General features: G+C 34.8%; 1 protein-coding gene across 6 annotated transcripts in view; it reads left to right on the plus strand.

Annotated features, from left to right (window-relative positions):
- Positions 1-20,234, plus strand: part of KLHL8 (kelch like family member 8) — a 52,766-nt gene extending 32,532 nt beyond the window's left edge. For 3 of the 6 annotated variants that reach the window (XM_074275470.1, XM_074275467.1, XM_074275471.1), the window contains exons 7-11: positions 4,010-4,178; positions 4,622-4,781; positions 14,081-14,282; positions 14,852-14,967; positions 19,408-20,234. In XM_074275470.1, the coding sequence (XP_074131571.1) occupies positions 4,010-4,178; positions 4,622-4,781; positions 14,081-14,282; positions 14,852-14,967; positions 19,408-19,466 (706 nt within the window). In that variant the 3' untranslated portion in view covers positions 19,467-20,234. Of the gene's footprint in view, positions 1-4,009; positions 4,179-4,621; positions 4,782-14,080; positions 14,283-14,851; positions 17,126-19,407 lie in introns of those variants that run through there. The other 3 variants (XM_074275473.1, XM_074275472.1, XM_074275468.1) reach the window with 2 other exon arrangements.
- Positions 20,235-27,857: the final 7,623 nt, after the last annotated feature.

The following is a 27,857-nucleotide window of genomic DNA, read 5'->3' on the forward strand; positions in this document are numbered from 1 at the left end:
TCTTCGATTTTTGTGCCTTTGTTTATAATATCTCCAGTGCTTGAAAAGACTCCCTGTTTTCTTCCATTTCTATCTTTTAAAGTGCTTTTCTTTTTTTGAAGCCTTATTCAAGTCTCAGTCTCCTAAGGTGAAAGAGCTGTCTTCTTCCTCTTTTCTAATTGGACCTTATCTGGACTGTTGTCCCTGTCTTCTCCACTTTGCTTCAACTAGATTGTCAGTTCTTTGAGATAGGTTTTTGTATTATGTTTGTTTTTGTCATTTGAGTACATGGCACTTTATATATTGAATTAAATTGTTAGTGTGATGGTATACTTCTGAAATCAGTTTTTAGTCACTTTGATTTTCTGAACATAAATAATGAAAGTTAATAGAGATGTGTGTTTTCTTATATATGGGTTCATGAGAGAATTGTGCATAACATAATTTCATTTTTTTTAAATTTTGAGTTTATAGTAAAAATTCTCAGAAGTATATAGTTTATAGAAGTTTATAGTTTGTAGTATAGAAATTTATAGTATAGTTTATAAATAACTTAGTCCTAAAGAATTGATGAATCAAAGAACAAATCATAGAAATAGTAGACATTTTATTATTAAAGATAAGCACATCAATGAGAAAATACACCAAAGTATGTAGAATTCAACTGTTATGGGACAGAACTCTGAACTTGAAATAAAGGATTCTTACAAAGTACTAAGTGGAATTGATAGAAACAATAGTTATTTAATTTAGCGTGGTGTTCAGTATGATTGATTTAATCCTACAAGGAGATATTATAGGCCAGAATCTGAAACAAGGTACTAAGTGGAATTGAGGAGACAATGGTTAAATCTAATTTAACATTGATTTAAACCTATAACAAATAATGGTTTCCTAGTGATATAATGATTGGTTTGTACTCAGTGTGGAGCATATACACTAGAAGCCTCAGCCAGGAAGATTTGGGGATATTCCACGAAAAAGCAAAGGACTGGCGGCAGGAGCTTAAGCTCTTAGAACCAAGGGGAGAAATTCATTTTGATCTTTGATCTTCCTGGTGGAAGACCAAGGCCAGAATGAAATGCTCTCCAGAAAGTTGCTCAGCCCCAGGAAGGAGATAATAAAGAATCTGGATTATAAGAAAGCTAACTGGGCCCCCCAGGAAAGGACAAGACCTTGAAAGAGACAATAAAGGATTTGGACTTTAACACCTAGTTGCACTTGTAGTGATTACTGAACTGAAACAAAGGTTGCTCCCAGAGACCCCCAAGAAAAAATACCAGAGAACATTAATGTAATGAGGATAAATTAGGGGCCTTGCCAGTAAGATCAAGGTCAGGACAAAGATAACTATTTTCATCACCACCACTATTTGAAATAGTCATAGAAATTCTGGCTGTTAAAATCAGAAACAAGTGATTTGTTTAATATGTCAAGTCACAAAACCATAGCTTTAGCAAAATTGCAAGATATTAAGGATATTCACATAAATCATAGTCTCTATATAACCAACAGAATAAAGTGGGAATAGATAAAAGGAGGAATTCCATTTTTTAAAAAGTACAAAATATAAAAATAGTTGGGGCTCTACCTAAGACATTCACAAAAACTATGAATATAACCACCATATTTGTTTCAAGGGTTTTGGGTTGTTTTTTTTTTTTTTTTTTTTTTTTTTCTTTCAAGGAATGAAGTACATTGGAAAAAAAAAATAAATTCTTAACTTAAAAAATAATATTACAATTTAAAAGCCCAAATATTTGTATATCAAAAACATAGGCAATACTTGATCCATAATGTATAATGAATAAATGCATAATTAATTGAATTGCTTTTTTAAAAGTACCTCGGGTTCGGGGAGAATTTGGACTTTGCATTTCTTAAAAGCAATCTCTTCTTTCCTATTGAATTCTGAACCCAAGTTCATTTGCAGCCAAATTGTATATAGTGATGGATGAGCTTTATAGATTGTCTATTAATTGCATGTCATAGTCTCCCCAATATCTACCGCAACTGTGCCTCCATGTTCAACAGTGCCATAATACAGATGTTCTTGGAAATAAATAGCATTTTTAGATAAATTTAATTTTGTCTTATATGTTCAAGAATTACACACAATACGCCTGCATAAAACTGAGTCCCTTCAATGCAAAGCATTGCCCTAAGTTAGTAGATGTCAATAGGTATTCTTTATAAGTGAATAAAATTAAACTAAAATACATGACCTTGCATGGTATTTTAAGTAGATATTTCATTTTTTAAAAAAGCTTTTTGATTGATTTCATATCATTTTTATGAAGAATTAGGGAAATAACATTTATAATATAATAAAGATTAATAAAATAATATACATGTGAAGTCACTGACAAAGGTGTTGAATTGTGCAACCTGTGATGGTAATTCCTGGCCATCTTGAAACTTTGCTATCTGATTTCCAGCCATCAAATCTGCAAAACCTTTGGACTCTGCCCTTCAAAACCATTCTAATGTGACAAATGAACTTTTCACCTTATTTAACTGCTAGAATCTGGGCTTCTGCTTTACCTTCTTAGCTCTCTGAATCAAGCAAGCATTTCCCCCTCCTCTTCCAAACCACTTTTATGTATTGTCTTCCAACATTAAAACATAAGCTCCTTGAGAACAGGAATTATCACATGTTTGTGAAGTGCATAGTAAGTACATAACAAATATTCTCTATTTGCTTCATAATGTGCTCTCCAATGCTTTTGAGAGTCATAGAGATTTAAAGTTGTTGTCCCCTCCCCCTTTAACTCTTAATTTTAGGATTCAAATCTAGGCAGGTAAGTGAGGCAATGAATAAAGTATTAGTCCTGGAGTCAAGAAGATTCAAGTTCTTTTGCCCAGAGATATCAAATGGTGCATGCCCTTTGTTCCAGCAATGTCTCTAGTGAGCTTGTATCCCAAAGAGATCCTAAAAGAGGAAATAGGACCCACATGTGCAAAAATGTTTGTGGCAGCCCTTTTTGTAGTGGGAAGGACTTGGAAACTGAGCGGATGCCCATCAGTTGGAGGATGGCTGAGTAAGTTATGGTATATGAATGCTATGGAATATTATTGTTCTAGAAGAAATGATCAGCAGGATGATTTCAGAGAGGCTTGGAGAGACTTAAACATAAACTGATACTAAGTGAAGTGTGCAGGACCAAGAACACTTTGTATACAGTAACAAGAAGATAATGTGATCATCAACTGTGATAGACTTAATCCTATCTGCAGCCAGAGGAAGAACTATGGAGATTGAATGAAGATTGAAGTATGCTATTTTTGCCCTTTTTTGTTTGTTTGCTTTTTCTTTCTTGTATTTTTCCTTTTGTCTTGTTTTTTTTTTTTTTTCTTTCACAAAGTGACTAATATAGAAATAGGTTTTAAATGATTGTACATATATAACCTACATCAGATTGTCTGCTCTCTTGGGGAAAGGGGAGGTCAAGAACAGAGGGGGGAATAGGAACTCAAAATCGTACCAAAAACTGTATTGAAAACTATCTTTACATGTAATTGGAGGGAGGGAAAAAGAAGACCAGAGTTCAAATCCAACTTCAGACATTTACTGTCTGTGTAACCTTGGCAAATCACTTCACTTCTATTTGCCTCAGTTTCCTCAACTGCAAAATGGGGATAATAACAGCACCTACCTTGAAGGATTTTTCTGAGGATCAAATAAGATAATATTTGTAAAGTGTTTCATACAATTCTGGCACATTGTAGATGCCATATAAATATTTCTTACCTTGCCACGGATGTCATTATCTTAGGAATAAATGTTTCTTGGAAGTAAATGGTCTTAGTAAATATATAAAAATTGTCCCTTTAATGTTGGGCTGACCATGTATTTTGTATATTGGTGAGTTTATAAATGATGAGAAGGATATTAATAATGGAATATTAGTATTTGGATGTTGATGAGGAAATAGCACATTGACCAATTATTTGCATTTTAAAATTTTTAAATTTTATACTTCCTTCCTGAATATACCCATGTGCTAAAGATGTTTTGTTGCTTTTGTAGGCGAGGAATTGCCTTGGCCTCTCTAGGAGGTCCAATTTATGCAATAGGAGGATTAGATGACAATACATGCTTCAGTGATGTAGAGAGATACGACATTGAATCTGATCAGTGGAGTGGAGTGGCACCTATGAATACCCCACGGGGCGGGGTTGGTTCAGTAGCTCTAATAGTAAGTTATCTTTTGACTTCTCTATTGAATTATTATTATTGTGCCTAATTGCAGAGTAAATTACCTCACACTTTATAAACTGGCATGAAACTTTATCTTTAAAATGTTTACTATTAAACAAGTTCTTATATTAGTAAGAAATGGACTTCTCATCAAGATGGCTGATTACATAATCTTTTAAATCCAGAAGTTTGATGGGTCTCAGATACTACTCTCCAAAGTTTAAAAACATTTTGTAGATTGTTCTGTTCTTTAGATTTTTTTCAGTTCTTCAAAATTAATCAGATAAAATCAGTATTTATGTGTTTCTTTGTTGAATGCCCAGCTGTCTCTTTTTAATACCATATTATAAAATAATTGCTTTTATGTACATCATAGGTATATCATTGGCAATATGTAGAATCAATTCAAAAGCTAGCCTTAATTTCTATTTTAAAATTTAGAACTATGTTTATGCTGTGGGAGGCAATGATGGGCTGGCCTCTTTGTCTAGTGTGGAGAGATATGACCCACATTTGAATAAGTGGATAGAAGTTAAAGAGATGGGTCAGCGAAGAGCAGGCAATGGTGTTAGTGAGCTTCATGGCTGCTTATATGTTGTAGGTAAGTAGCAAATCCTTTTCATAATTATCATTTTATAAGAATAATGATAGTGTTTCAAAATCATTATCTACATGTTGTTAAGCTAACTAGGGAGGAGCTAAGTATTGATTTTTTTTCTCTTTCCTTCAAGTTAGAGTTATTTCTTATATCTCTAATATAAACCCTATTTTAAAAATAATCTTAAAAATAAAATGCTACTTTTTTTACAAAGATAGTAATCTCACAAAATAAGTTTTCTTTGTCAAGTAATATTTGTCAAGTAAAAACCATTAAGAGCTAGATTTTTGATTATCATTATCAGTTCCAATTGAACTATTGAATGCCTTAAGGAAGACAAAAATTTTATGTACCTGAATGTTTCAGAACTGTTTTTTTGCCCATTTCAACTTTAATAGAAGTATAGCAATAATCTTCCTTAGTTGTATTTGTATGTAACTTGTAGCTTTAGGTAAAATGTTGTTGACTTTTAAAATCAGTAAGCAGAACCTGTAACATGGTAGAGGGGACTAAATCATTGTTCATTATAACTCTCTACCTCACCAAATTAAAATTGCAGCAAAAAGGAAAGATGGGGGCAGGGGGAAGGGGAGAGCTTAGGAAGAGTAGCATCCCACTGACCTCTCCCCTGAAAAAGGTGACCAGCTGTCACATGCAGGGGAGAGAAGTCCCAGTTGTATGAAACTAGTCTTCCATACTAAGGGAAGAAAGTAGTACAAACCCAAATATAATTACCCTCCAAAATTTCTCAGCGTAGATTAAAACAAAAACAAAAAAACACTGAGGTTTTTGCTAGACAGGGACCAGATTATGCCAATGACAGGTATTAAGCCCCTACACTCTCGGTACCCACAACTACTAAAGACCCAGAACATTCTTTATTCCAGAGACCTTCTTGGTGGGACCAATATTCTAATTCCCATGCAAATTAAGCCACTTTTTCCTCTAAAAAATATTTTAAATATCTTTATGACATGGTGCTCAGGATAATAAAGACTTAGGCTATTACATCACTTTCTGGTTGCCCAAGTACAAAGCAGCCATAAGATGCTCTAGGTCTTCTTTCATGCTTGGCCAGTAAAGAACATTGGGCAATTAAGGCAAGAGAACTTCCCTCAGATGACTCAACTTGGGGTGTCCTTAGGGCTTATCTTTATTGACTATCCTTCTTCTGAGATAGCTAAGTAAATCTTTTTTTATTAACTGAAATGATTTAGGTGTCCAATTTTGTTATAAACTACTAGAAGACTGTCTCGAATCAGGCCCAACCTAGAACACCTTCACACTGTCAGATAGTTTCACATCATAAACCAATATGATTTTATTATTGTAAATTATATTAAAGAAGATGCATTACTTTGCACTCTAAAGACCATGAAAGTTTTTCCAGTTGAAATTCCATTGTGTCTTGTCTTTCCATTAGAATATGAGCTCCTTGAGAAGAGGAATAGTACGTTTTGTTTTTTTTTTTTGGTTCCTCAGTGCTTAGCAGTATTTTTTCATTCATCTATTTATATCAGGTAAACTAATTAGAAAAGATAGAACAGATGGTAGGAAGATGGGAGGGAAAGTTTGAATATAAACCAAGTTGGAGAGTCAAAACTAAGAAATACTACTAATTCTGTGTTAAAAAATTACCTGAAAATCCTAATTTAAAAAGTTAATAAGATGCTCTATAGTTATCTTTCTAACTGGAAATCCTGGAATTTTAACTATAAAAATAAAAATCCTTGGTACAGATGTGTATACAAGTGAATTTTAAAAGAAATTTTTAAAAAGATTAAACACTATGCTTTTGAAAGTTTTTTCAAAAATAAATAAATCATGCTACCAGACTTATTTTTTTTTTAATGATACAAAATGACCCCCGATACTTAAACTACAAGGCAAAAGTAGAGGAAGAAACTTCTAGACCAGTACAATATATCAGACAACTATCTCTTCAAATATGTTATAGTTTTAAAAGCTCAGGAAATCAGCATAGAAACCAACCAAAATGAATAATATCTTAAGTTGTTAAATAACAGGATAAAAAATAAATCCATAAAAATAAGCAATTTTGTTCAGTACTAGGAAAAATAGGAAATAACTAGGAGAATCACTGTTCAAGTTTGAGAAACATTACAGTATTGCTTGAACTTACTAATAGATTTAGTGCTGTACCAGAGTAATAATATTTTATAAGTTAGACATAATATATTTAGAGAAGCAAAAAAAATTAAGATTTCAAGGGAAATAATGGCATGCTCTTTAATTTTTTTTAAATGATCATATATGAAATTATAAAGTAACATTCTACAAAACTATATGTACCACTTAAAAGCTAGGGCATTGATATAGACAAGATAAATAAAAAATTAAGAGCATTATAAAATAGTGTGCCACGTTTGATAAATTCAAGGAAATAAGTGGAAGAAATTCCTGATTGGTTTAAAAAACAACAACAACAACAAAAAAGAACCAGCTTGGAAAACTGAAAAGCAATTTGCCAGAACCCAGAATCTGAAACCATGCCTTAAGCATGAAAAAAATATGTGACTGAAAACACAGAAGACCACATCAGTTTTAAAAATTAGAAACTAAAAAGAAATACCTTTGACAAATGACTAGAGGAAATATTTGTAACTGAATGGTAGAGAAGGTCACAAAATACAAACCAGAAATTTTCGATTACAATTTGCTATGCAATGCAGTTAGACTAAGGAAGAAAACTATTGAAATGGAGGGAAACTTACTGATAGCTAAGATCTGTAAGGAATTGACATACATCAGGCATTTTAGTGACAGACATTGTTTTTGGTGCTTGGGATCTAAAGAAGTTAAACAGAGCCTATCCTCTGTGAGCTTTCATTCTATTGGAGGAAACATTGTATAAGCTACATATAAAACATACAAGATTGTTTGGAGGAGGAAATCAATCAAATACATTGCTGGCTTTGAGCATGTGAGTACAAATAATAAAACATTCACAAAAAACTTGCTTTTTAGTGGGGGTATGCCTTGCACGGATAATTGTATACATTACACATAGTAAAAGAACCAACCAAAATAGATGCAAAGTAAGCTAGGTACTAGTAGGAAAGATTCATACAGAAAATGAAATTTAAGCTATATCTTAAAGTAAGAGGGCACTCAGAAGTTGAGGTAAGGAAAGAATGCATTCCAATGATATAGGATGGCCAATTTAAAGACCATACAAAAGGTGGAGTGTTGTTTGAAAATAGCTTCCTCTGGTCACAAAGTAAGAGAAGAAGAGTGATATCTAATGTGGCTAGAAAGACAGATTATAGCCAGTTTGTATCGGTCTTTTAAAGCTTAACAGAGAAGTTAATATTTTATCTAGCAGCAATAAGGAGCCCTGAAATAGGGGAATAAAGTACTCAGATTTGTACTTGAGTAAAATTACAAGGTTTAGAATAGATTGGAGAAATGAGATGCCGGAACCTGAGAGACCTTTGGAAGCTGTTGAAATACTTTAGCTGAGAGGTGACAAGAGGTCAGAATAGGAATAGGAAGAAGGTACTAAAGATGTTAGGAAGGTAAGAGTGTCACTATGTGGCAACTGATAAGGTACATAAATTGAGGAGTTTGGGATAATACTGAGGTTTCAGACCTGAGAGACTAGAAGGATGTTTTTACCTTTGACAGAAATAAGAATATTTGAGGGAATTGGGAAAGATGACATTTGAAATGAATTGCTGGCTTATTAAGCAAATTATATTTACTCCTAAATTTCACATTACAGCTGTCAAATTAGCAAAATTAACACAAAATAAATTTTGTTGAGGCTGTGGCAAGACAAGCATCCTTATAGTGGAAGTACGAATTGATTCAACTTTTTGAAAATATAATTGGAAATTAAACTAGACAAAGTCACTTAACTGTTGTCTATCCTTTGACCCAACAATATCGCCATTAGCCATATATATACCAAGAAGGTCAAAGGCACAAAGTCCTGAAAGTACTTAATGTAGCACCTATGTGCTATGTTGGAAATAAAATCATTGCCTCTCATTAGGGAACATTATGGCATATAGATGTAGTGGAAAAATTTTTGTAGAGTAAGAAATGACAGTTATGAATAATTCATAATTAAGTTAAGAAATACTTAAGAAGTTATATAGAGTTAAATATAAGGCAAATAAAAAGACCACAAAAAAGAAGTATTACTCTGAGCAATTGTAATGACCCAGAGAATTGTCAATGGCTTCAGCATTCTGGCAAAAGGAAGGAAGTCATGTGAAGAACCATGTGGGAGCCTAGTCTATATAGCTCATAATATAATGATACCCACCTGAAATTTGTATCAAACTGAATATTCAGAAAATCTTATGAGAAAGAATAGTGACTTCTTCTACTCTGTAACTGTACACCAGAAGCCTTTAGCCAAGTAAGAAAGGAAGCAAGGAAGGAAAGCCAGGACCATCCTAAGCAAAAAAATCTTTCAGCACAGCCAGATATACTAACCAAGGCTTAGTGTCTGGAGGCAGCATAGCAAAAAATTTCCCTCCCCGCACAAAAAAAAGTCCTAAGTTGATTGGAAATCCAGAAGAGGAACTTGGAAAACCATCAGGAATAACATCAACCAATGCTCAGACTTGGATAACTTGACTGCCTAGAGGCTTCAAAATCTTTAGCACTCTATCCTGAGATAACATGGAAGAGCCTTGAAAATATTTCTCTAAACTTCAAAGACCCAAGGACTCAAGTACAGGAGGTGGAGGTCAGCACAGGAATATCTGTGACATAAGCCATAACCAAGCAGGGCTGACCACATCACCCAAAAGTATACAGCAAAGGGAAGAACTTGGTTCTGGCACAAAGTCGCAATTTGGAAACCTAAAGCAATTGAGAAAAGTGATCTTAAAGGAGACATTGAACAACATAAAAAAATTATTAGCAATCTAGGGATGCCTAAAAATCTAGACTAGGAGGTAGTAACTTTTTAACCTTTATAATTACTGTTAGCATTAAATATTAATCACCATTAATTATACTATTATCAATATCATAACTATTAATATAATTGCTAGTATTAATGATTCTGTTAATTATTAATGCTAACTATAATTAAAATAACTATTATTTAGCAGCTACCATATCAGGCACCATGTTAAGCACATTGTAAATATGTCACTTGATCTTCACAAAATCCCAGGGAGACAAATACTATTATTATCCCTATTTATAGTGGAGGAAATGAGATGTTAAGACAAATCTGCATATTAAATGTCTGAGGCTGGATTCAAATTCACATCTCCCTGGTTCCAGGCCCAAAGCTCTGTACATTTCATGATCTAGCTGCCTCATTGCAAGCAGAAACTCACAAAATTAAAAAATAGATTTTCCACAAAGATTGTATGAATAGAGAAAAGAGAAGTAAAAATTCTAAAGAGAAAAAATGGAGAGATCGTTTATAAACCATGATTTTATTTTTAAAGGCATTGACAGCATTTCAAGAACTCATAAACAAAAACTTCCTACATCTCATTACAAAAGGGCAGAATAAAGCAATATTCTATAATCCACCAATCCCTTCATGAAAGAAACCCCCAAATGAAATATCTAAGAGTGTCATAGACAATAACCGGAATTCCTGCAACCAAAAATAAAAATACAAACTTAAAAAAAACAAACAACAACAACAAAAAAAAACCACTGTCAAAGAACCAGCCAGAATCATAGGCCACTAGGTGTCTCAGTGGTAGTGCCTAGTCTCAAATCAGGAAGACCTGAATTCATATCCAGCCTAGATACTTACTTAGCTCTGTGACTCTTGGCAAATCATTTTTTCCTGTTTTCCTCCATTTCCTCCCCTGTAAAATGAGCTGGAGAAGGAAATGGCAAATTATTCCAGTATCTTTGCCAAGAACACCCCATGAAGAATCTCAAGACTACAATGACTGAATTACATCAAAAAGGCAAGACTGCATAAGATTTGATAGGTTCTATTCTGATAGGAAAGCTTGATTGTGTAATATTATAAAAGGGAAAAAATACATATGGCTTCATCAAACAAAAACCAACTTATTTTGAAGAGTAGGCTATAATAGAAGAGGGTAGTTTTAAAGGAATAGGAGACCTTCAAGTATTTCTTGTGAATTGAGTAGAAACTTTATAAGTACAAACATATAGAGAGAAACTGATAATAAACTTATTTGAGAAATTGCATGAAGTTATACGATAATATGTATCTAGCCTTCAGAAATATATATATATATATATATATCCTTTCAGAACTTTATTATCTTCAGAGAGTATTGAGGTAATTAAATAAAAGAAACAACACAAAAAGAAGATTCTTTATGAAACTCTTCGTTTCATATTGCTTACTTTGAAAATAAGTAATATAGCAAATCCTATAGATTATTTTCTAATCTATCCTACTTATTTGGACTTTTTTCTGAATTTTGTTCTGTTTTCCTATCTGCTTTTTAACAATATTGTTTTGTACTGGGGTGGGGGGAGGGCATTTGTAGCTCCTCTCCCCAATTAAAAATGCAGGGAAAAGAAAGGAAAAATCTTCGTAACAAATATAATTTTTAAAAAAGCTTTATAGTGGATATATTAAAAAAAATTCTTCATACTTTTTGTTTACCAATTTCCCTTTCAGGAAGTAATTTATTTCATCATAGATCCTCTGGGGAAAAAAAGTCAATCATTGCATTCATTAGAGTATGCCTGTGTGTCTCTGTGTTGAACACTCCCCGCTATTTCTTCCTCCTTATTTGTAATTGTATACTTTTTCTTAACCACCTCACTTAAGAAAAATTGCAAGTTCCATATCCCTAAATCTGTCCCCTCTCTGGAATAAAGAGCATTATCACTGATCTTCTGGAATCATGAAGATCATTGTATTGGCTCTTAGAGATTTCAGGTTTGTTATTTACAGGTTTATATAAATTATTCTGTTCTTTTCATTTTTAATTAAAAGCGTATTCAAAATTGTTCATTTTTGTAATCTTGGTGTTATAGTATGCTCCTGCACACTACATCTTATCCTCACTGTTCTCCAAGTCTTTGAAACAATTTACTTCCTAAATTTTTATAACACAATATAGGATATATTACATCATCAAAATTGGATGCAATCCATCTTAGCAGAAAGGGTTTTGGAGGTCCCCAGTATGATTAGAAACAAATCTAAAGGAAGCATATATTGGCTTATGATAAGCAATTAATGTAATGTCATGGAGTAGGACCAAGTTCTGTAATTTGCAAACAAGTCTTTCTCACCATAACATATACTGTTCCTTTTTTAGGCAGATTTATCAGAAAAATGCCCCTAAATACATATATAAAACCAAAAAATGGAAAAAGAGAAAAGGGGGTGATCTATTACCACATTAATAGATAGCAAGGCTTTTGTTCCCCCAGAAACTTTACTTTGTATGAATAATATACAACCAAGAAAGAATGGGTAAGCCCATGAATAAGCAACTATACTTGAGTAGACTAGAATGGAAAAGAAACAAGGAATGATTTGGTAAATGAACACTTCTTGAAAAGAATACCACAAATGTTACTGGGACTGAAGCAGGGAAGACTCTGGATACTATTTTTTATTTGGGTTCAGAAAGGGAAGAATGAACCTCCTTTCTAAGTCTTGATACCTCTATTTAGTGTTACTTAAATAAACTTGATCTCAGTTTTTCCTCTATTCTCTTCTGTTTTTTTCTGCATAATCCCAAGTCACATTGTCTTTCTATATTGTAGGGTTATTTATACTTCCAAGCTATAAACTTTATAACTTCAGGAAAGATAAGACATTTAATGCAATACTTTTGATTAGCAGAAATTAAATTTATATCCCAAAGCTATTAGTTGACCATCACTAAAATTAATTATCAGGGCAGCTAGAGAGCACAGAAGGAGATAAACCCCAACCCAGGAGTCAGGAAAACCTTAAGTTCAAATTCAGCCTCAGCCACTTGCCACTTGTCCTAGATGAGTCACTTTACCTCAATTGCCTCCAAAATAAAATAAGGTTTTTCTTTCAGTGACCCAGTTACCTAAATTGAGCATGTCATTACTACTTCCGAGTCTATGGTCATTTAGTAGAGAGAGTTAGTCACTGGAGAACTATGATTCATTTACTTTGAAAAGGAGCTTTAAAAGAACAACATGGAAATTTATTTTTAGTGCAAGGAGGGAATTGTTCAGTTATCTATTTTACCCTTTGAAATGTCAAATTGTAAATTAATCTGTCATCAAGATATGTTATATGAAACTTGCAGACTGGGTAGAAATTGTCATGTATTTAAATATGATTATGTTGACCAATCCTATGTCATTCAAGATTAAGGGAGGGAATTATTTAAGTTATTCATTTTATGAACTTTTAGATCATTATGTATTTAAATATGATTATGTTGACCAATCCTGTGTCATTCAAGATTAAGGGATAATTAAGATAATTCTATTTAAGTTATTCATTTTATGAACTTTTAGATATTCCCTAGACATTGGAAAAATTATAGTATGTTTTCCTTCTCAGGTATTTTTGTTACCCAGAACAAAGCAAAATGCCTCTTTTCATCTATATTGTGGTCTTAGTGTTACGAGAGAAATAAACCAATATATAGTGATTTAAAGTTGACAGAACATATTTTCACTGAGGTTGAAAAATAAGCTGTTCTCCCATTTTACATATATGGAGACTGAGGCTATTTACCCATAATTGTACAGTTAATGAATGTTAAAAGCAAGATCTTAATCTATGTTCCTAACTTCAGACTACTCTTGTTCATTATTCCAAGCTGATATTCCAAAGAAACTGTCTCACTATATCTTCATTTTAATGTTCAGCCATGGGAGTAAAAAAATACCACCACCTTTTTTTTTTTTTTTTTCCCAAAAGGCTAAGTATTCTCTAAAGTCCTTTCTAGTTCAGTTCTATTATTCTGTAATCTAGGAATACTTGTGGGTTTTTCTCCAGTTCCCCAGTTTCTTATAGGGATATATTTTTCTTCGTTAATTTCAATTAGTAGTGGATAGAGCATTAGACCTGGAATCAGGAAGACCTGTGAGTTCAGATTTCTTCCTCAGATACTTATTTACTGTATGAACTTGGGCAAGTCACTTAACTTCTTTGCCTCAGTTTTCCCAACTGTAAAATGAAAAAAGCATCTACATCTCAGGGTTGTTGTAAAGATCAGATGAGATAATAGTTGTAAAGAGCATAGTAAGTTGCATAGAAATGTCAGCATTATTATCAATGAGACCACTGATTAACTCTAGTAAATATTAAGTTACACTCATTATCAAACTCATTTAAGCATTTGAATGTTTTCTCTTTATAGGTGGATTTGATGATAATTCTCCTCTTAGTTCAGTTGAACGGTTTGATCCTAGAAACAACAAATGGGAATATGTAGCAGAGCTCACTACTCCTAGGGGTGGTGTGGGTATTGCTACAGTGATGGGCAAAATTTTTGCAGTTGGTGGTCATAATGGCAATGCATACCTAAATACTGTGGAAGCTTTTGATCCAGTGGTGAACAGGTAATTATTTTATTTAGTTTATGTTGTGTTTTGTGTGTGTTGTGTGTATATGTGTGTTCTCTTCTGTAATTCCTGAGTTTTAGCTTGTTGGGGTTTTTTTGCCTTCTAGCTGAATTTTAAGCATTCTTATTTTCTATTTTAATCATGATTTCTACTCATTCATACAACTTCATTTTTTGCTAGTAACAGTTTATTCAATAAGTGTTTTTTGACCGCCTGTTAAGTATTTATATAGCACCAGGGCTATTACAACATAAGAAGAATATAAATTGTGATTACCTCTTGCCATCAGAATGTACAATGGATCAAAAGCAATCACTCAAAAAGACTTCTTTTTATGGTAAGATGGAAAGAACACTGTATTTGGAGTCATAGACTCATTAGAGTTCAAATGTTTTATGTGACCTTTGGAAATTCATCATTTTTTAGACCTAAGTTTTTTAATCAATAAAATGAAAGTGTTGGATGACATCATCTCTAAATCCTATGACTTCTTTAATAAAATCATTCTTACTTTAGAATGGGATAAATGAGACTTTAAGATAATACAGTTTCTTTTACATTTCTAGGTGGGAGCTTGTTGGATCAGTGTCTCACTGCAGGGCAGGAGCAGGTGTAGCTGTGTGTTCCTGTTTAAGTACTCAAATTCGTGATGTGGGCCAAGGATCCAGTAATGTAGTTGACTGTATGTGACTTGAATGCCAGCCACCAACAATTCTGTCTTTCCCAAAAGTAAAGCTAAGCTAAAGTTTTGGCATGATCATCTTGGAACAGGCTATAACTATAGCTAACTTCTTATTTAAATATCAGCTGTACAATGCTCTAAATAAGCACATCTTCAAATATGTTCCATGAAAATTATTCACTGCTGACACTGTTATTTTGACAAAACTTTAAGCAATATCAGAGTTTTGTTCCAATTTAATTTCCAGAAGAGAGATGATTTTAAAACAAGTGCCAAAGCACCTGAAATCCTGTTTTTTTGTTTTTGTTTTTTATTTTTGTTTTTAAATCTTGAGTAACTTTTAAAGTTACAGCAGAGTAATTTGCAATCCTTTCTTTTTCAGAGTGAGACAATCCTACTGAGTTTTCAGTCTGTGAGTGAAGAGAAAATTGTTACACTTTCAGTATCAATTTTTTTCTTAATGAAGGATAATCCTTTATACTAAAAAGGTTATTTCCCTTTTTTTTTTTTACTGGATGATTTAAATTTTTCAGATGTTTACAAATGTAAAACATGTTTGCACTATTCTGAGTGCACTAGGCCGCATTTAAAGAATGCTTGCAGCAATGTTGTGCAAAGCTAGTAAAATTCAGTCAGTCATACTAAGCTAAAGATTCATATTCTGATTTTAAAACTTGACTGTTTAATGGATTTATTTTATAGTAAATTAAAAGGGAGCTTATTCATTTTTAGGAAAATATTTGTCTTATTTGATATCTTATCCAGTTGGAAATCTTAGGAATGAGCCAGGAATCTTGACTTGATGGTGTTGAAAGGCAGAGAATCAGGAAAACTTTTTTTATTGTTCTTTTTTGACAGGCTCTGAACTAAAGCCCAAAGTTAGTATTTCCTGTCCATTGGGTTGCTGGCTGATTTGTCCCTTTACTGGACATAACATATGGTTTTAGTTCTTAAAGAAAATACTTTTTTTTTTTTTTTAAATTATTTTTTCCCCAACTATATGTAAAAACAATGTTTAACATTTGTTTTTTAAACTTTTTGAGTTCCAGATTCTTTCCCTATCTTTCTCCCCTCCCTGCTCATTGAGAAGGCAAGCAATTTGATATAGAGTATACATGAATAGTCATGTAAATCATATTTCCATGGTAAGAAATTAAATACTTTTTAAACAAAGTTTCATCATTGGCTGTGGTTTGCTAATAAGTTCAATCTCTCATAAAATTAGCACAAGACAAGTTATATAAATGTAAAGAGTTTAACCATTTTCCTGCCACTTATATTTCATTTGTTTAAGCTCTAGGACAAAGAACTTTCTTGGATCATGAACCCAAATATTGCTATGCCTACTGACTTGACAGCTTTTCATGACAATAACCAGCATTGTAAAATGGCTTAACCATTGAATAATGTGTATTTATTTGTTCACAACTATTTATTAAAGATTCTATTTTCTATCTACAAGTTAGTAAAGTTAAATATTGAGTAACTGGGGGAAGAAATCCTACTTTTATTTAAGCGTAGAGGAAAGGCTTCCCTGCATGTTGTTGTGAGGAATGTTTTAAAACTTTCCTCAGGCTGCTTAAAGCAGCGGCTTCAGCATTTCATTGCAATAGAACACCAAAGAACACCATTTCCAATGGCATAAGGTGGAGATTAGTTCTCCCCAAAGTCAAAATCCCCTAGATTCAAGAAATTCTTAGCTTTGCTTTGCCCATGGAGAAATGACTGGACTCTTCTCATTGCGGCAAGTTTTGAATAAAGAATCCTGGGGATCCCATGTCCCGTAAGAGAGGAAAGCTAAACTTAAGCTGTTAATCTCTGTTCAGAGAGCAGTACTTAGGAAGACTCAAAAAACATTCACAAGCAGAACTCAAAAAACATGTTCACAGGCTTGTCTTCAAGCACTGACCTCAAACTACAGGTTCTCCCTTGCACATCAGACTGGGTTTATAGATACGCTACTTTGGGGATAAAATTTAACATATGAGGCAATCATAAAAACATTGTCACCACACAGCCCTGTTCTCACTTCAAATCGTTATTTATTATATTTTATGGATCTGTCGCCTTTTTTTTTTTTAATTGGATGTAGTGCTAATCACCTGTCAACTTTTTTTTGTGTGTGTGTGTGAATTTATTAAACCTTGATTTTAAATGATTCTTTGCTTTGAAGTTTTTGCTGGGTTTGTTTGTGTGTATGGAGCATGGAGTCAGACCATTGTTAAGAACACTAACATTTTTTAATTTTTAACTATGAGAGTCATCTAGAATACATATATATATATACATATATGTATGTATATATCTACATGTATATATACATGTAGATATGTGTGTGTGTATATATAGTCTTTTCTATTGTTTGGTACTGTAACCATACCTTTTTGTTTAAAACTCTTGTGAACATTTGAAGAGAACAAAGAATGTGAACATATTCAGTAGTATATACTGAAGATAAGAAGATTAACCTGAAAAAAAATTATCAAAAAGACCCATAACAAAGTTAGAGTGGAAAAAAAGGGGCAGATAGTAGTCTACAACTTAAAGCAAGGTCTTTAGAGTAGAAAGGCTAAATGAAAAGAGGTGTACCGAAAAGATGTGATATATAAGGGTTATAACCCTTTTATTGGAATTTTTTTTTTTCATCTCAGATGGTTTTTATCCTTTATAGAGGCAAAGAATTCAAAAGAAGATCACATTGTAGACTTGAACTATTTTCCAAGAAGTCAAGATGGGGAAGGGAGGAGAGACTATCAATGCAGGAGTGATAGCCTGGGAAAGGATGGAGTCATGAGAGTGAAGAACAAACAGGATTGGGGGATGCATGGTAGACATAGAGGGAACAGATTATGAACTGCCTGTCTCAAAAATTGGACTGCTAACTTTCTGGACCATCTACAATCCATACCTGACTTTTCCAGCCTTATTGCCTTTTATACATTTTACATTTCCAGCCAAAATTGCATATGTTGTGCTAGTGCTTTCTGTATCTTTGCTTTTATCTTCCTTCCTGTCTAGAATGGACTTCCACCTTTATGGTAAATGTTCAAGTGCCTCCTTTCCTTGTTATCAAACTTAATGCCATTCCCATAAGGAAATCTGCCTTCCAGGAAAAAAAAAAAAAAAAAAAAGAAAAGAAAGGGGCAGCTAGGTGATGTAGCGGATAGAGAACCAGCCTTGAAGTCAGGAGGACTCCAGTTCAAATCTGGCCTCAGACACTTAACACTTCCTGGCTGTGTGACCCTGGGCAAGTCACATAACCCCAATTACGGAAGAAAAAAAAAATCTGCCTTCCACAGACCCTCACTTCTCACTTCCCTATCTTTCCCCACCCTCCGAAAAAAACAAATCTGTCCCTCTTTAAATTTCTTGGAGCATTTTGCCTGGCCTTCTCCATTCACTCCATTACATCAGTCTTGTTCCACTCATTAAATTGTCAATTGCTTGAGAACAAGGTCTGTCTGTGTTATACCTCTTGAACCTTGCAGGTGCTTAGAAAGTGTTAATTAAATTTGAACATTGGTCAAGAAAAGCTTCAAAGAGCATACTGTATTTGTTTTCTCAGTGAAAGCTGTGAAATTCAGTCTTTGAGTTTTCAGCCCTGTCTACACTGAGGACTACAAAGAAGGATCCACACGCATTAACCATGAGCAACTTCACAAATAGTAGGAAGCCCACTGCTGCCAATACTAACTACTAAAGCTAACGTCAAACTCGAATTGTATTCTGACAAAAACAAACTTTTGTAAAAACACTGTCCTGTATTCTGAAAGTTTTTTAATGGCCTTAGTCCGCAAATGTTAAGTTCTGACCTGACTGTACGTTGCTTAATTATAGTGAAATCTCAAACCTAGTGCTCCAACTTTTCCTTTATGCACCTCATTTTTGATCTTCTTAAATTATCCAACCTGGCTAATGTTTTGTTGTGGTAATGACTGCCTTCTAGTAGTGAGTTTTATGCACAGCTAGCAAATAGAAAAATCAATGTCTGCCAGCGTGGATTTCTCTGCAATCATTTCAGGTGTAATTGATGTAGTCACTGCTTTGCCATCTCTCTGGTCTTTGCTTCAACAACTTCTCCATCCTCCCCACTTCCTGCAATTGTCCTAGTGAATTACGCTGCTGCGTGACTTATCTGAGCCCCCGAAAATGGTATGTTTAATTCACTCCACTATACCAATAGGACCCAGGCCAAGCCCCATTTGGTCATTGTTTGGGTCCTGATTGACTCAGACTGAATGTAAATAGCAATCATTTCTGCTTTGGGCACAGACTCTGAGGATCTTCCCCTCCCAGATTTACTTATTTGGGTTTTTTCTTTTATTTTAAAAGAGGAAATTTTTTTTTTTTTTTTTTTTTTTTTTTTTTTTACCCTAAATGCTACCTAACCTTAATCAGTGAATGATTGCTGCCTCAGCCAAGATTTCTTATTTCATCCAGGGCCATCTCCAGGTATCCTGTTCTATGTCTGGCCACTGGACCCAGAAGGTTCTGGATAGGAATATAAGGCAGGTGACCTTCCACAGCCCTCCCTCTCTTAAATCCAACTCACTTGCGTATCATGGCATCAGCTCTCTGTTGCCATGGTCTTTTGAAGAAAAAAGGACAACAACAGTAGTATTTCAGATCACTTTCATGCAATCTAAGTTCCATCCATCTATCCTTTTAAAGCACAGGCCCCTTACTATCTATCCCCCATGCTTAGGAAACTTTCAGAATCCTTGGCTTTCTTCAAAACTCAATTTAAATGACACCCTTTCCCTAATTTTTGTAGAAGGACTCCCCTCAAACTTTTTGTATTTACTTCAGATTATAGATGTACATGTTTTCACTGATATGATGTAATATCCTGAGGATAGGGACTAGTTTTTTGTCTTTATTATTCTAGGACCTAGTATAGTACTCCTAGCCTATGTTGTTTGTCTTTTTTCATAAAGGATCATGACATTAGGGAGGCAATGCCCTGACAAGCAAGTGAATCGGATTTAAGGGAGGAGGACTCATCGGCCTCACTTTCTCCTCAGAGGCATCTGGATCCCCTGGCAACAAAACAAGTGGGAGAGGGCCCTCAGCCTGTAGGAGTCACTCAAATTCAATATTGATCTGTGTATATCATTGTTAATCATTTAAATGCCTTCTTGAAGATAGTCCTTATGCCATGTTTAGATACAATGTTTTGGAAATTTCTAAGTTGATAGTAATGAAAATATGTAAAAAAAAAATGTGGCTGTAAAATGAAAATCATCATAATAAAATGTTTTCTTGTGGTTTGTGCTTCAAGCTTATTAAGTGAAACCAAGTCATTTGCCTCAATCCCCAGTCTCCTTTTTGAAACAGGACTTAAAAGTCAAGATTTTCCTCAAATGAGTAAACAATTGCTTCAAACCATCATTATTTCTGTACTGCAGACAACTCGACTCACTGTTTATCTCATCCCTTCATTTAAACTCATTATAGAGGTCTAGCTAGTAACCTCATCCTGTGAACTCTAAACTTGAGACAGAATCTTCTATAAATATCTTTTTCTATATAAATATTCAAGGTCCTAGTGATAAACCAAGAAAGCTTTCACAACTCACCAATGCAATCATTTGTCAAAGAATGGAAAAGCATTTAAATATCAAACACTTAAGCTAAACTCTGGGGATACAAATTAAAAGTCAATATGGTTCCTGCACTCAAAAGAACTCACATTCTAATTGGGTGAGGCAAATTATAAAGGAGAAGCAGTTTTGATGTAATAATGATGGGAATGATGTAATAGGACCCTGATCTTGGTGGAGAGTGGGCCTGGGTCTCAATTCCTCCTGGCCTTTGGGAACATCCCCACCTTCCTACTTGGTTCCTAGGGAAAATGCCCACAATAATCACTTTCAATTCATTGGGAGATCTTGGCCTTAGTCACAATCACCATCTATTATTGACCTGGAAATTAGCCCCTGGATTGTTCCCTATCCCTGGGCCATAGAAAGCTAAATAAAATTAAAACTTTGTATCCCAAATCTTTGCTATCTTCCTAATCTGGAAGCTACCCAATGAGGCTTCTCAGTGAAAATAAACCCATTTTCTGCAAACCTTGCTTGGAGACTGAGACTGCAAATTCTTTTGTAAAACCTGCCCAGCCTGGGGACCCCCATCACTGTCAAGGTATCTCACCTCTCAACAGTTTCATAGCAAAAAGAAAAAGCCCACTGATACTTGAGGTATGGCAGGCTAAGTAGCAGTACCTGAAGAACTTGAGGGTCAATGGTAAAGTTATGGTTCCTGATCTAGAAGATGATGTTTCTGAAAAGTAGAGGGGAGTGGACTCTGGGATCATCTCTCTGTCAGAGGTAAGGATAGTGGATCTGCATCTAACTGAGAGTAGATATGCAGCACCTAGTGGAAAATGGGAAATTATGATTGGAGGATGAGGAGTGGAGGTGGAGAGGCGGGTATTAGTTTCTGAGTACATTCCATTCACACTCATATAAGACTGGATCTTCATTATAGTATTTATCTTGATTCCTATTTCTTGTTAACATCATTCTAGCTTTCACAATGGTTTCAATACCTGGTTCATGGTCTTCACTTCCCCCATCATCCTCTTCAGCCACTTTATTGTTCATTTTAATTTAAATAACCTCATTACCATAATTGATATTTCAAATCTTAATTTGCCCATTTCAGATCTAGGAAAAAAAACCTATCAAAAATATAGGCAAATTCTTTTAAGACACTTCAGGACACCAGTCTATGACAAACTTTTGGGGTCCCCTTCCCAACCGCAACAAAATTAAGGATCTGAATAAAATTTTAGAAAGTTCAATATCCTGGCTCACTCATAATTAAAGAATTGGAATTGTGGGGAGTAAACTTTTAATTTACTTTTACCTTATAAAAATTTATGCTTACAAAAAAATGATCATGTGAAGTGCCTAAAAAATGAAGGCACACCAAGACTATTCCTCCAAGAAAGATTAATTTAGAATGTTGTATGTAGTCACATTTCAAGAAAACTATCTTAATCTGAAGTATTTGTTCCCCATCATCAAAACCCAAGTTAGTTCCTAGATTTGAAGTCAGGAAGAAATTTTCCAAATTCAGTACAGTAATGTTTTAGTCTAATTAAATATTGTTTTATTCACCTTTTACCATACTAAGAGAATCCTAGAGGGTAGTGGTAAAAGAGAGAATGCTGCTTATTAATTAAAATGTCCCTTTTTTATCAGGGACTTTAAATTATCAGAGGGTGGCTGTGGTGCAGGTTTGGGGAGGGGAATGTCTGAGCTCTTTTTATTCCATTTTAACCTTAGTTTTCCAGGAAATTAGACATTTCCCCCAAAAAATGTCTAATGTTAGTCTTACTCAAAAAACACTTATTGGGAACTTACTATGGACAAAGATACAAAGAAGTATGAACAAATCAGATAAATATAGACAATAAATTGGGATTAATGGAAGGTAGTCTAAGGAGTATTAGGAAAGGTTTCTTTGAAGGTATGATTCTAACTGGGAAGGGGGAAGTCAGGAAGCAGGGATAAAGATGGAGAAATTCCATGAATAGGAGACATAGCTTTACATTGTTTTTTAAATGCCTGACGGTGGGAGATGGAGTATCTAGGGTGAATAACAGTAAAGAAGCCAGTATTACTGGATTACAGCGCACAGGATGGGGAGAAAGATGGTTAAGTAGAAAGGCAATGAATGGGTTATAAAGTGCTTTAGAAACCAGATGATTTTCTATTTGAGCAGAAATTTACTAGAAGGGTGAATAGTCATACTTATGCTTAGTAGTTGTATAGCTCTAAGTAAAGAATGCTAAGATATATTGTAATGCTGGAGAAATTGAGGCAAGATAGAGATTAGAGAGTTAATAATAATGTATATAATGTAATATATAATAATTTATTTGAAAGGGAGAGATTTACTGGGACCAAATGGATCCATGGTTTGGTCCCAGAGTTGAATGAGACTATCGTCTCCAAGAATCCAGCAAACAATATTGGATACAAAGATTCTTTTATAGGATAACAAGAACAATGACATAATGGAGGGAGGCACCTGGGATGACATAATGGAGGGAGGTTCCTGATATTCTAATCATGTCTAAGATATAAGATCTTTATCCTATCAAACATGATTAAGAGGGAATGGTTATAACCTGAGGCTTCTAAGTTTTATTTTCTGAGTCAAAAAAACAGGAAACCCATCTATTACTGACTACAGCAAATCATCATTAGTAAACTTCTTTTGAAGGAAATGAAGATTTAATCCTAAAGAATCAGTGGGTTGAACAAATCATAGAAACAATAATTATATCAAATTACTGTAATGAAAAAGCATAAAAATTTTAAGGATGTAGTCAAAGCATTTCTTAAGGAAACCTACTTCTCCAACACTTTGAAATGTGTGTGTGTGTGAACATTTATGGGAGGAAGGTGTCTCTATGTAGCTATAGATAGATAGATAGATAGATAGATAGATAGATAGATAGATAGATAGATAGATAGAGATATATGTATACAATGGTCCCTTGGCACTCATTGATGCATTTTGACAAGAAAAAAAATGCTTCAGCACTTGACACTTGTTTGGCACTAGTAGCACTTGGTTATTGTCTTGGCTGAGCAGTAGGGATGTATGGTAGACCCCATATACTGCCCACCCCCACCCCCACTTCCATTGCCCTAGGTTGTGGATAGCTCTTCCCCAGTGAAGTGGCATATAATCTGTTAGCTTGGCACCCATTATGCTGAAGTTGAACCAGTAGTACTGAAAGGGGCATGGAGCAGAGTGCTCAGCAAGAGATGCAGCAGGGCAGTGGCTCAGGGCCCTTGACAGTAGAAGGCCTATCTTCTGCCTCCACATCCTGCTGCCCTACCCCCATCCCAAGGAAGCTTGGATTGCATGGGTTGAGGAAAAGTATAAAGGTCGAGGTTCCTTTCAGAAAACGAGTTGGGTCAAGAAAGGAGGAGCTGAGCTAGTTTGTTTTCTGCAGCTGGAAGCCCTCTTTGCCCTTTTGGGAAAGGATGATTAGTTGCAGATTGGTGATGTAGTCTTATGGGAAAAGCCCATTCAGTACTTCTGTTTTCCCCATTTGTCATACCTTCTGGAACCAATTAACGATGAGTACCGAGGTACCACTGTATCAAATGAATAGTCATGCAGACCAGGGCAGGTAAGGAATCAGATGGTAGATGAGATAATTTTTTTTTTTTCGAATTCCCCACATCCTCTCAAAACCTCTCCAAAACAGAAATTATGTGCTAAATATGAAGCAACTTAAATTGGTCTGGGACATGCAGAATCTAAGAAAAGATTTAAAAAAAAACATTAACAGGAGCTGTTATGAACATGGCCAGGAGTCTGAAACTCCCCAAAATGATGAAAAGTCTGGAGTAAGTGAAGGAGCGTTTATTACCATTCCTGCAAGAAGTGGGCATGTCCCTATGGCAAAGGAGTATGCTGCTGCAGAAGCAAGAGCATGCTTTTATTAACCAGATCCCTCCCATTTACCACCCAGTATCCTCCCAGTCCTTCCCGATTGGTTAGTATTCTGCTAACTAATAACACCTCCCTCTCCAACTTCTTCATGCCTTCTAGATGTTTCCCCCCTTATCATGCATCCCATGTTCCAAGATGGCAGAAAACTTCTCTGTGAGGTGTGTTGGTTAATATGCAATTAGTCTATTAAGCAAACTCATTTCTCATTTGTCTTTGTCAAACTAGACTAGTTTGAGCCACACTGGAGTCTGTGGTAAGACTGTGGTTGAAAAGGACACATAGATCCATTGGTTCACTCCACCTAGTTAAGCAACTTTCAGAATTTTAGTTCTCTGTGGAAAACAAACTCTTTTGTTATCCTATCCTGAGGTCCAACTTCATTCAGCCGTCCTCTACCTCCTTGCATTGGAAATACGCTAGAACCCCCAGAATATGCTGTAAGCTTACAATAAAACCCACCTTTCTACACTCTGGTCCCTCCTCTTTTTTTCTAGGGCTCTCACTTCAGGCTATGAAAGTTTGCTTGGGTCTCCACAGCCTATTTGGCCACGGCTAAGTAGCAAAAGACTAATTGGGGCAAGCCAGAAGCATCAGAGCTGCAAAGCTTTGAACTGCCAGTACAAGGGGAAACAAGTCCTGAACTACGGATACCAAATCAGAATTGAGGAACAGAAGAAATGGGACAGGTCTCCCAAGATAGGACAGCGCATGTGAGGAACTGTGCAGTATTCCACAAAACCTGAAGGAAAGAGTATGGCATCTAGCCAGGATCCTTGCTGACCACTCTATCAGTTGGGGCAGAGACTAAATTACCCAATATGGAAGGAGGCAGAGATTCAGCCCTTAGGGAAGCCATAATCTGAGGAGAAGATTGTGGAGAGTACCAAAATTCTAAGGAAGAAAAGAAGAAAACTCGAAAGGCCTTGAACATAAACAATTAAATTAAAAAAAAAAAACCTAACAGAAGGCAATATAATCTCTAAATCTAATAAGTGAGTCCAGGGATCTATTATGAAATAAAGGAAAATGACCCAACATTTGAGATGAACCTGTGGAATTTAATGAAGATACAAAATTAGGAAAGCCACAACAACAAATAACCAAAAATGGAGATTCTGAAAATCAAAATGATTAACAAAATTAAAAAGAAAAAGATTAACCTGATAAGATTTTTTTAAAATATACAGAAAAAAATCCCCCAGATATGTAGATTTAAAAGGGAGGCTCTAAATGACTAATCTTTTTAGGATTAGCCTATCAATCAATGGTGCAATCCCCTTACTTTCCTAACTCTCTTTGGGGTTGGTCTGCTAAACTCCTCTATGGATTTAGCCTGCCAGTCAATGGTGTTCTCTCACCTCATGGCATATTCCTTTTAATGGTTTCTTCCTTCTAATTAATTGTCAGTTCCACTAGGGAACTTTCCCCTTGTTAATTGTTAAAACCCCTTTCCTTGCTAACTCCTGTGTGTTAATTCACATAATAAATAGCACTCCTTTATAATCTGTGATAGTTTTATCATGATTGTTCCATATTGTGAACTGAATCTGTATTATGCTATTTTTATATAATATTCTTTCAAATCTCTTTCCCTCCAAATTTTCTATTATTTTATTTGGTTTAAAATATTCTTATTCTTTTTAATATTAAAAAAAAAAAAAAAAAGCTGTTCTAAGAATTCTTTATTGAGTTTGTGTCCAATCTGCATTCTTTTGGTTATGGATATCTTCAAATCATTGTCTTCTTAAGTGATTATGACCCGATACTGTGACAAAAAAATTTGAGACACATAGTTTCTAGGTTATTTAATCATTTATTAATAAGGCCAGGAGACTAAACAATAAGAGAATGATCATTTGGCCATTTCTTTTGGACCAAATTTCACTAAAGGTGGCTTTGTCACAATTTATGTACCCTTCAAAGAGGAGGTGTTCTTGAGAGCAGTAATCAACTCACATTGCTTGACACAATAAGTGTGGACTATATTAAAATGAAGGTCTTGGGGTATAAAATTTAAGTCATTCAAATCTTGGTCAAACAGACAACAATTTTTATATCTTCTATCTTTATAATCTTTATAATAATTTCCCACAACTGCCAGAGCAATCACAAAAGGCAAGAATATAACCATTAGCCCAAATTTAGAATTTCTTTTACTATTTGATTACATCATGGCCTCTAGAATTCTCGAAGAGATTTCCCACACTAGTTGCTTTCTGGATAAGAAAGCTGAAAAGGGAAAAATCTTTTAGAAAAATCTTGGTCCCAATACAATACTTATTAAATATAAGAGAAATAGAAATCCCTGCAGACAACACCCAGCAGGTCCTCATTATCTTTCACAATTTTGAGGCCTATGACACCCCAACAATGTTAGGGTCCTCAGGTTTTTGTCACAGGTATGGAGAAAGAATTCACAAACTCAGTTTGTCGTCAAGTTAAGGGGCAAAGATTTATCACACCACTGCTAACAGTGAGCTAAATTCCAAAAAAACTTAGCAAAAAACCAGAAGCAAGAAGATAAATTTATGTGAAAAAAGATAGAAAGATTAGATACTTCAAGGTACCGTTATGCTAATTTTATGGTTTAGAGGTAGAACTGAGAGTGGTCTTGGAGATGATGTTGAGGAATATTGACTTCTATGGCTTAGATTATCTTAGAAACTTTGTTATTACTGACCAGCAGAGTGTTATGACAGCCAGCATTGTTTGTGGAACTATAGCATTCCCAAGGCCAGATGGTTTTAGGATTAAGGCCAGATAGCCTTAAGGTTATTCCTACATCCTCCCTAGGAACTACACCACATTATTCCCTCTCAAGCAATTGGGACTCAAATTCCTTTGGAGCAAAGGGACTAAAGTCATTTTCTGGAGCTGCGTCAGGCTGATAAGGGGTGTAGACTTGGCCCTGCCTAGAGTCCAGACTGAGGAGGGTGGCAAAAGCATGCAAGGGATGCTGAGTCTCAGAATTAGGAAGTCAGTGGTATTCAGGTTGGGAAGTTCATGGCTTGGAGTCTGGAAGATCTAAATCTCACAAATAGTATGAGAGAAAACAATTAACTTGGCAAAGAAGGATAATAACAAAAAAGGCCAAGATGAGGAAAAGGAGGACACAGTCAAGTTCACCTTTCTCAGTTTGATATATCCTGTGGAACAGAAGTTTCAGGTCCTCTGTGGGCTCACAGGAATATCCAGGAAGGTTTGAGGGAGAAGAGGTAACAGGAATAGCACTTTTAATTCTAGAAATATGAGCCCACCTGGGAAGGCCTCTGAGTTTAAGTTGAAATAGTCAGAATGATCCTATGATCCTTTCCATTTTATAGCCAAGGAGTCAGTACATTGGGTATATAATGTCCTTAGGATTTACTGGGATGACAATCTGGCACCTGTGGATTTAAGGAAAT

The sequence above is a fragment of the Sminthopsis crassicaudata genome, chromosome 6 (assembly GCF_048593235.1).
Source record: "Sminthopsis crassicaudata isolate SCR6 chromosome 6, ASM4859323v1, whole genome shotgun sequence".
In the NCBI taxonomy this organism is placed as follows: Eukaryota; Metazoa; Chordata; class Mammalia; order Dasyuromorphia; family Dasyuridae; genus Sminthopsis; species Sminthopsis crassicaudata.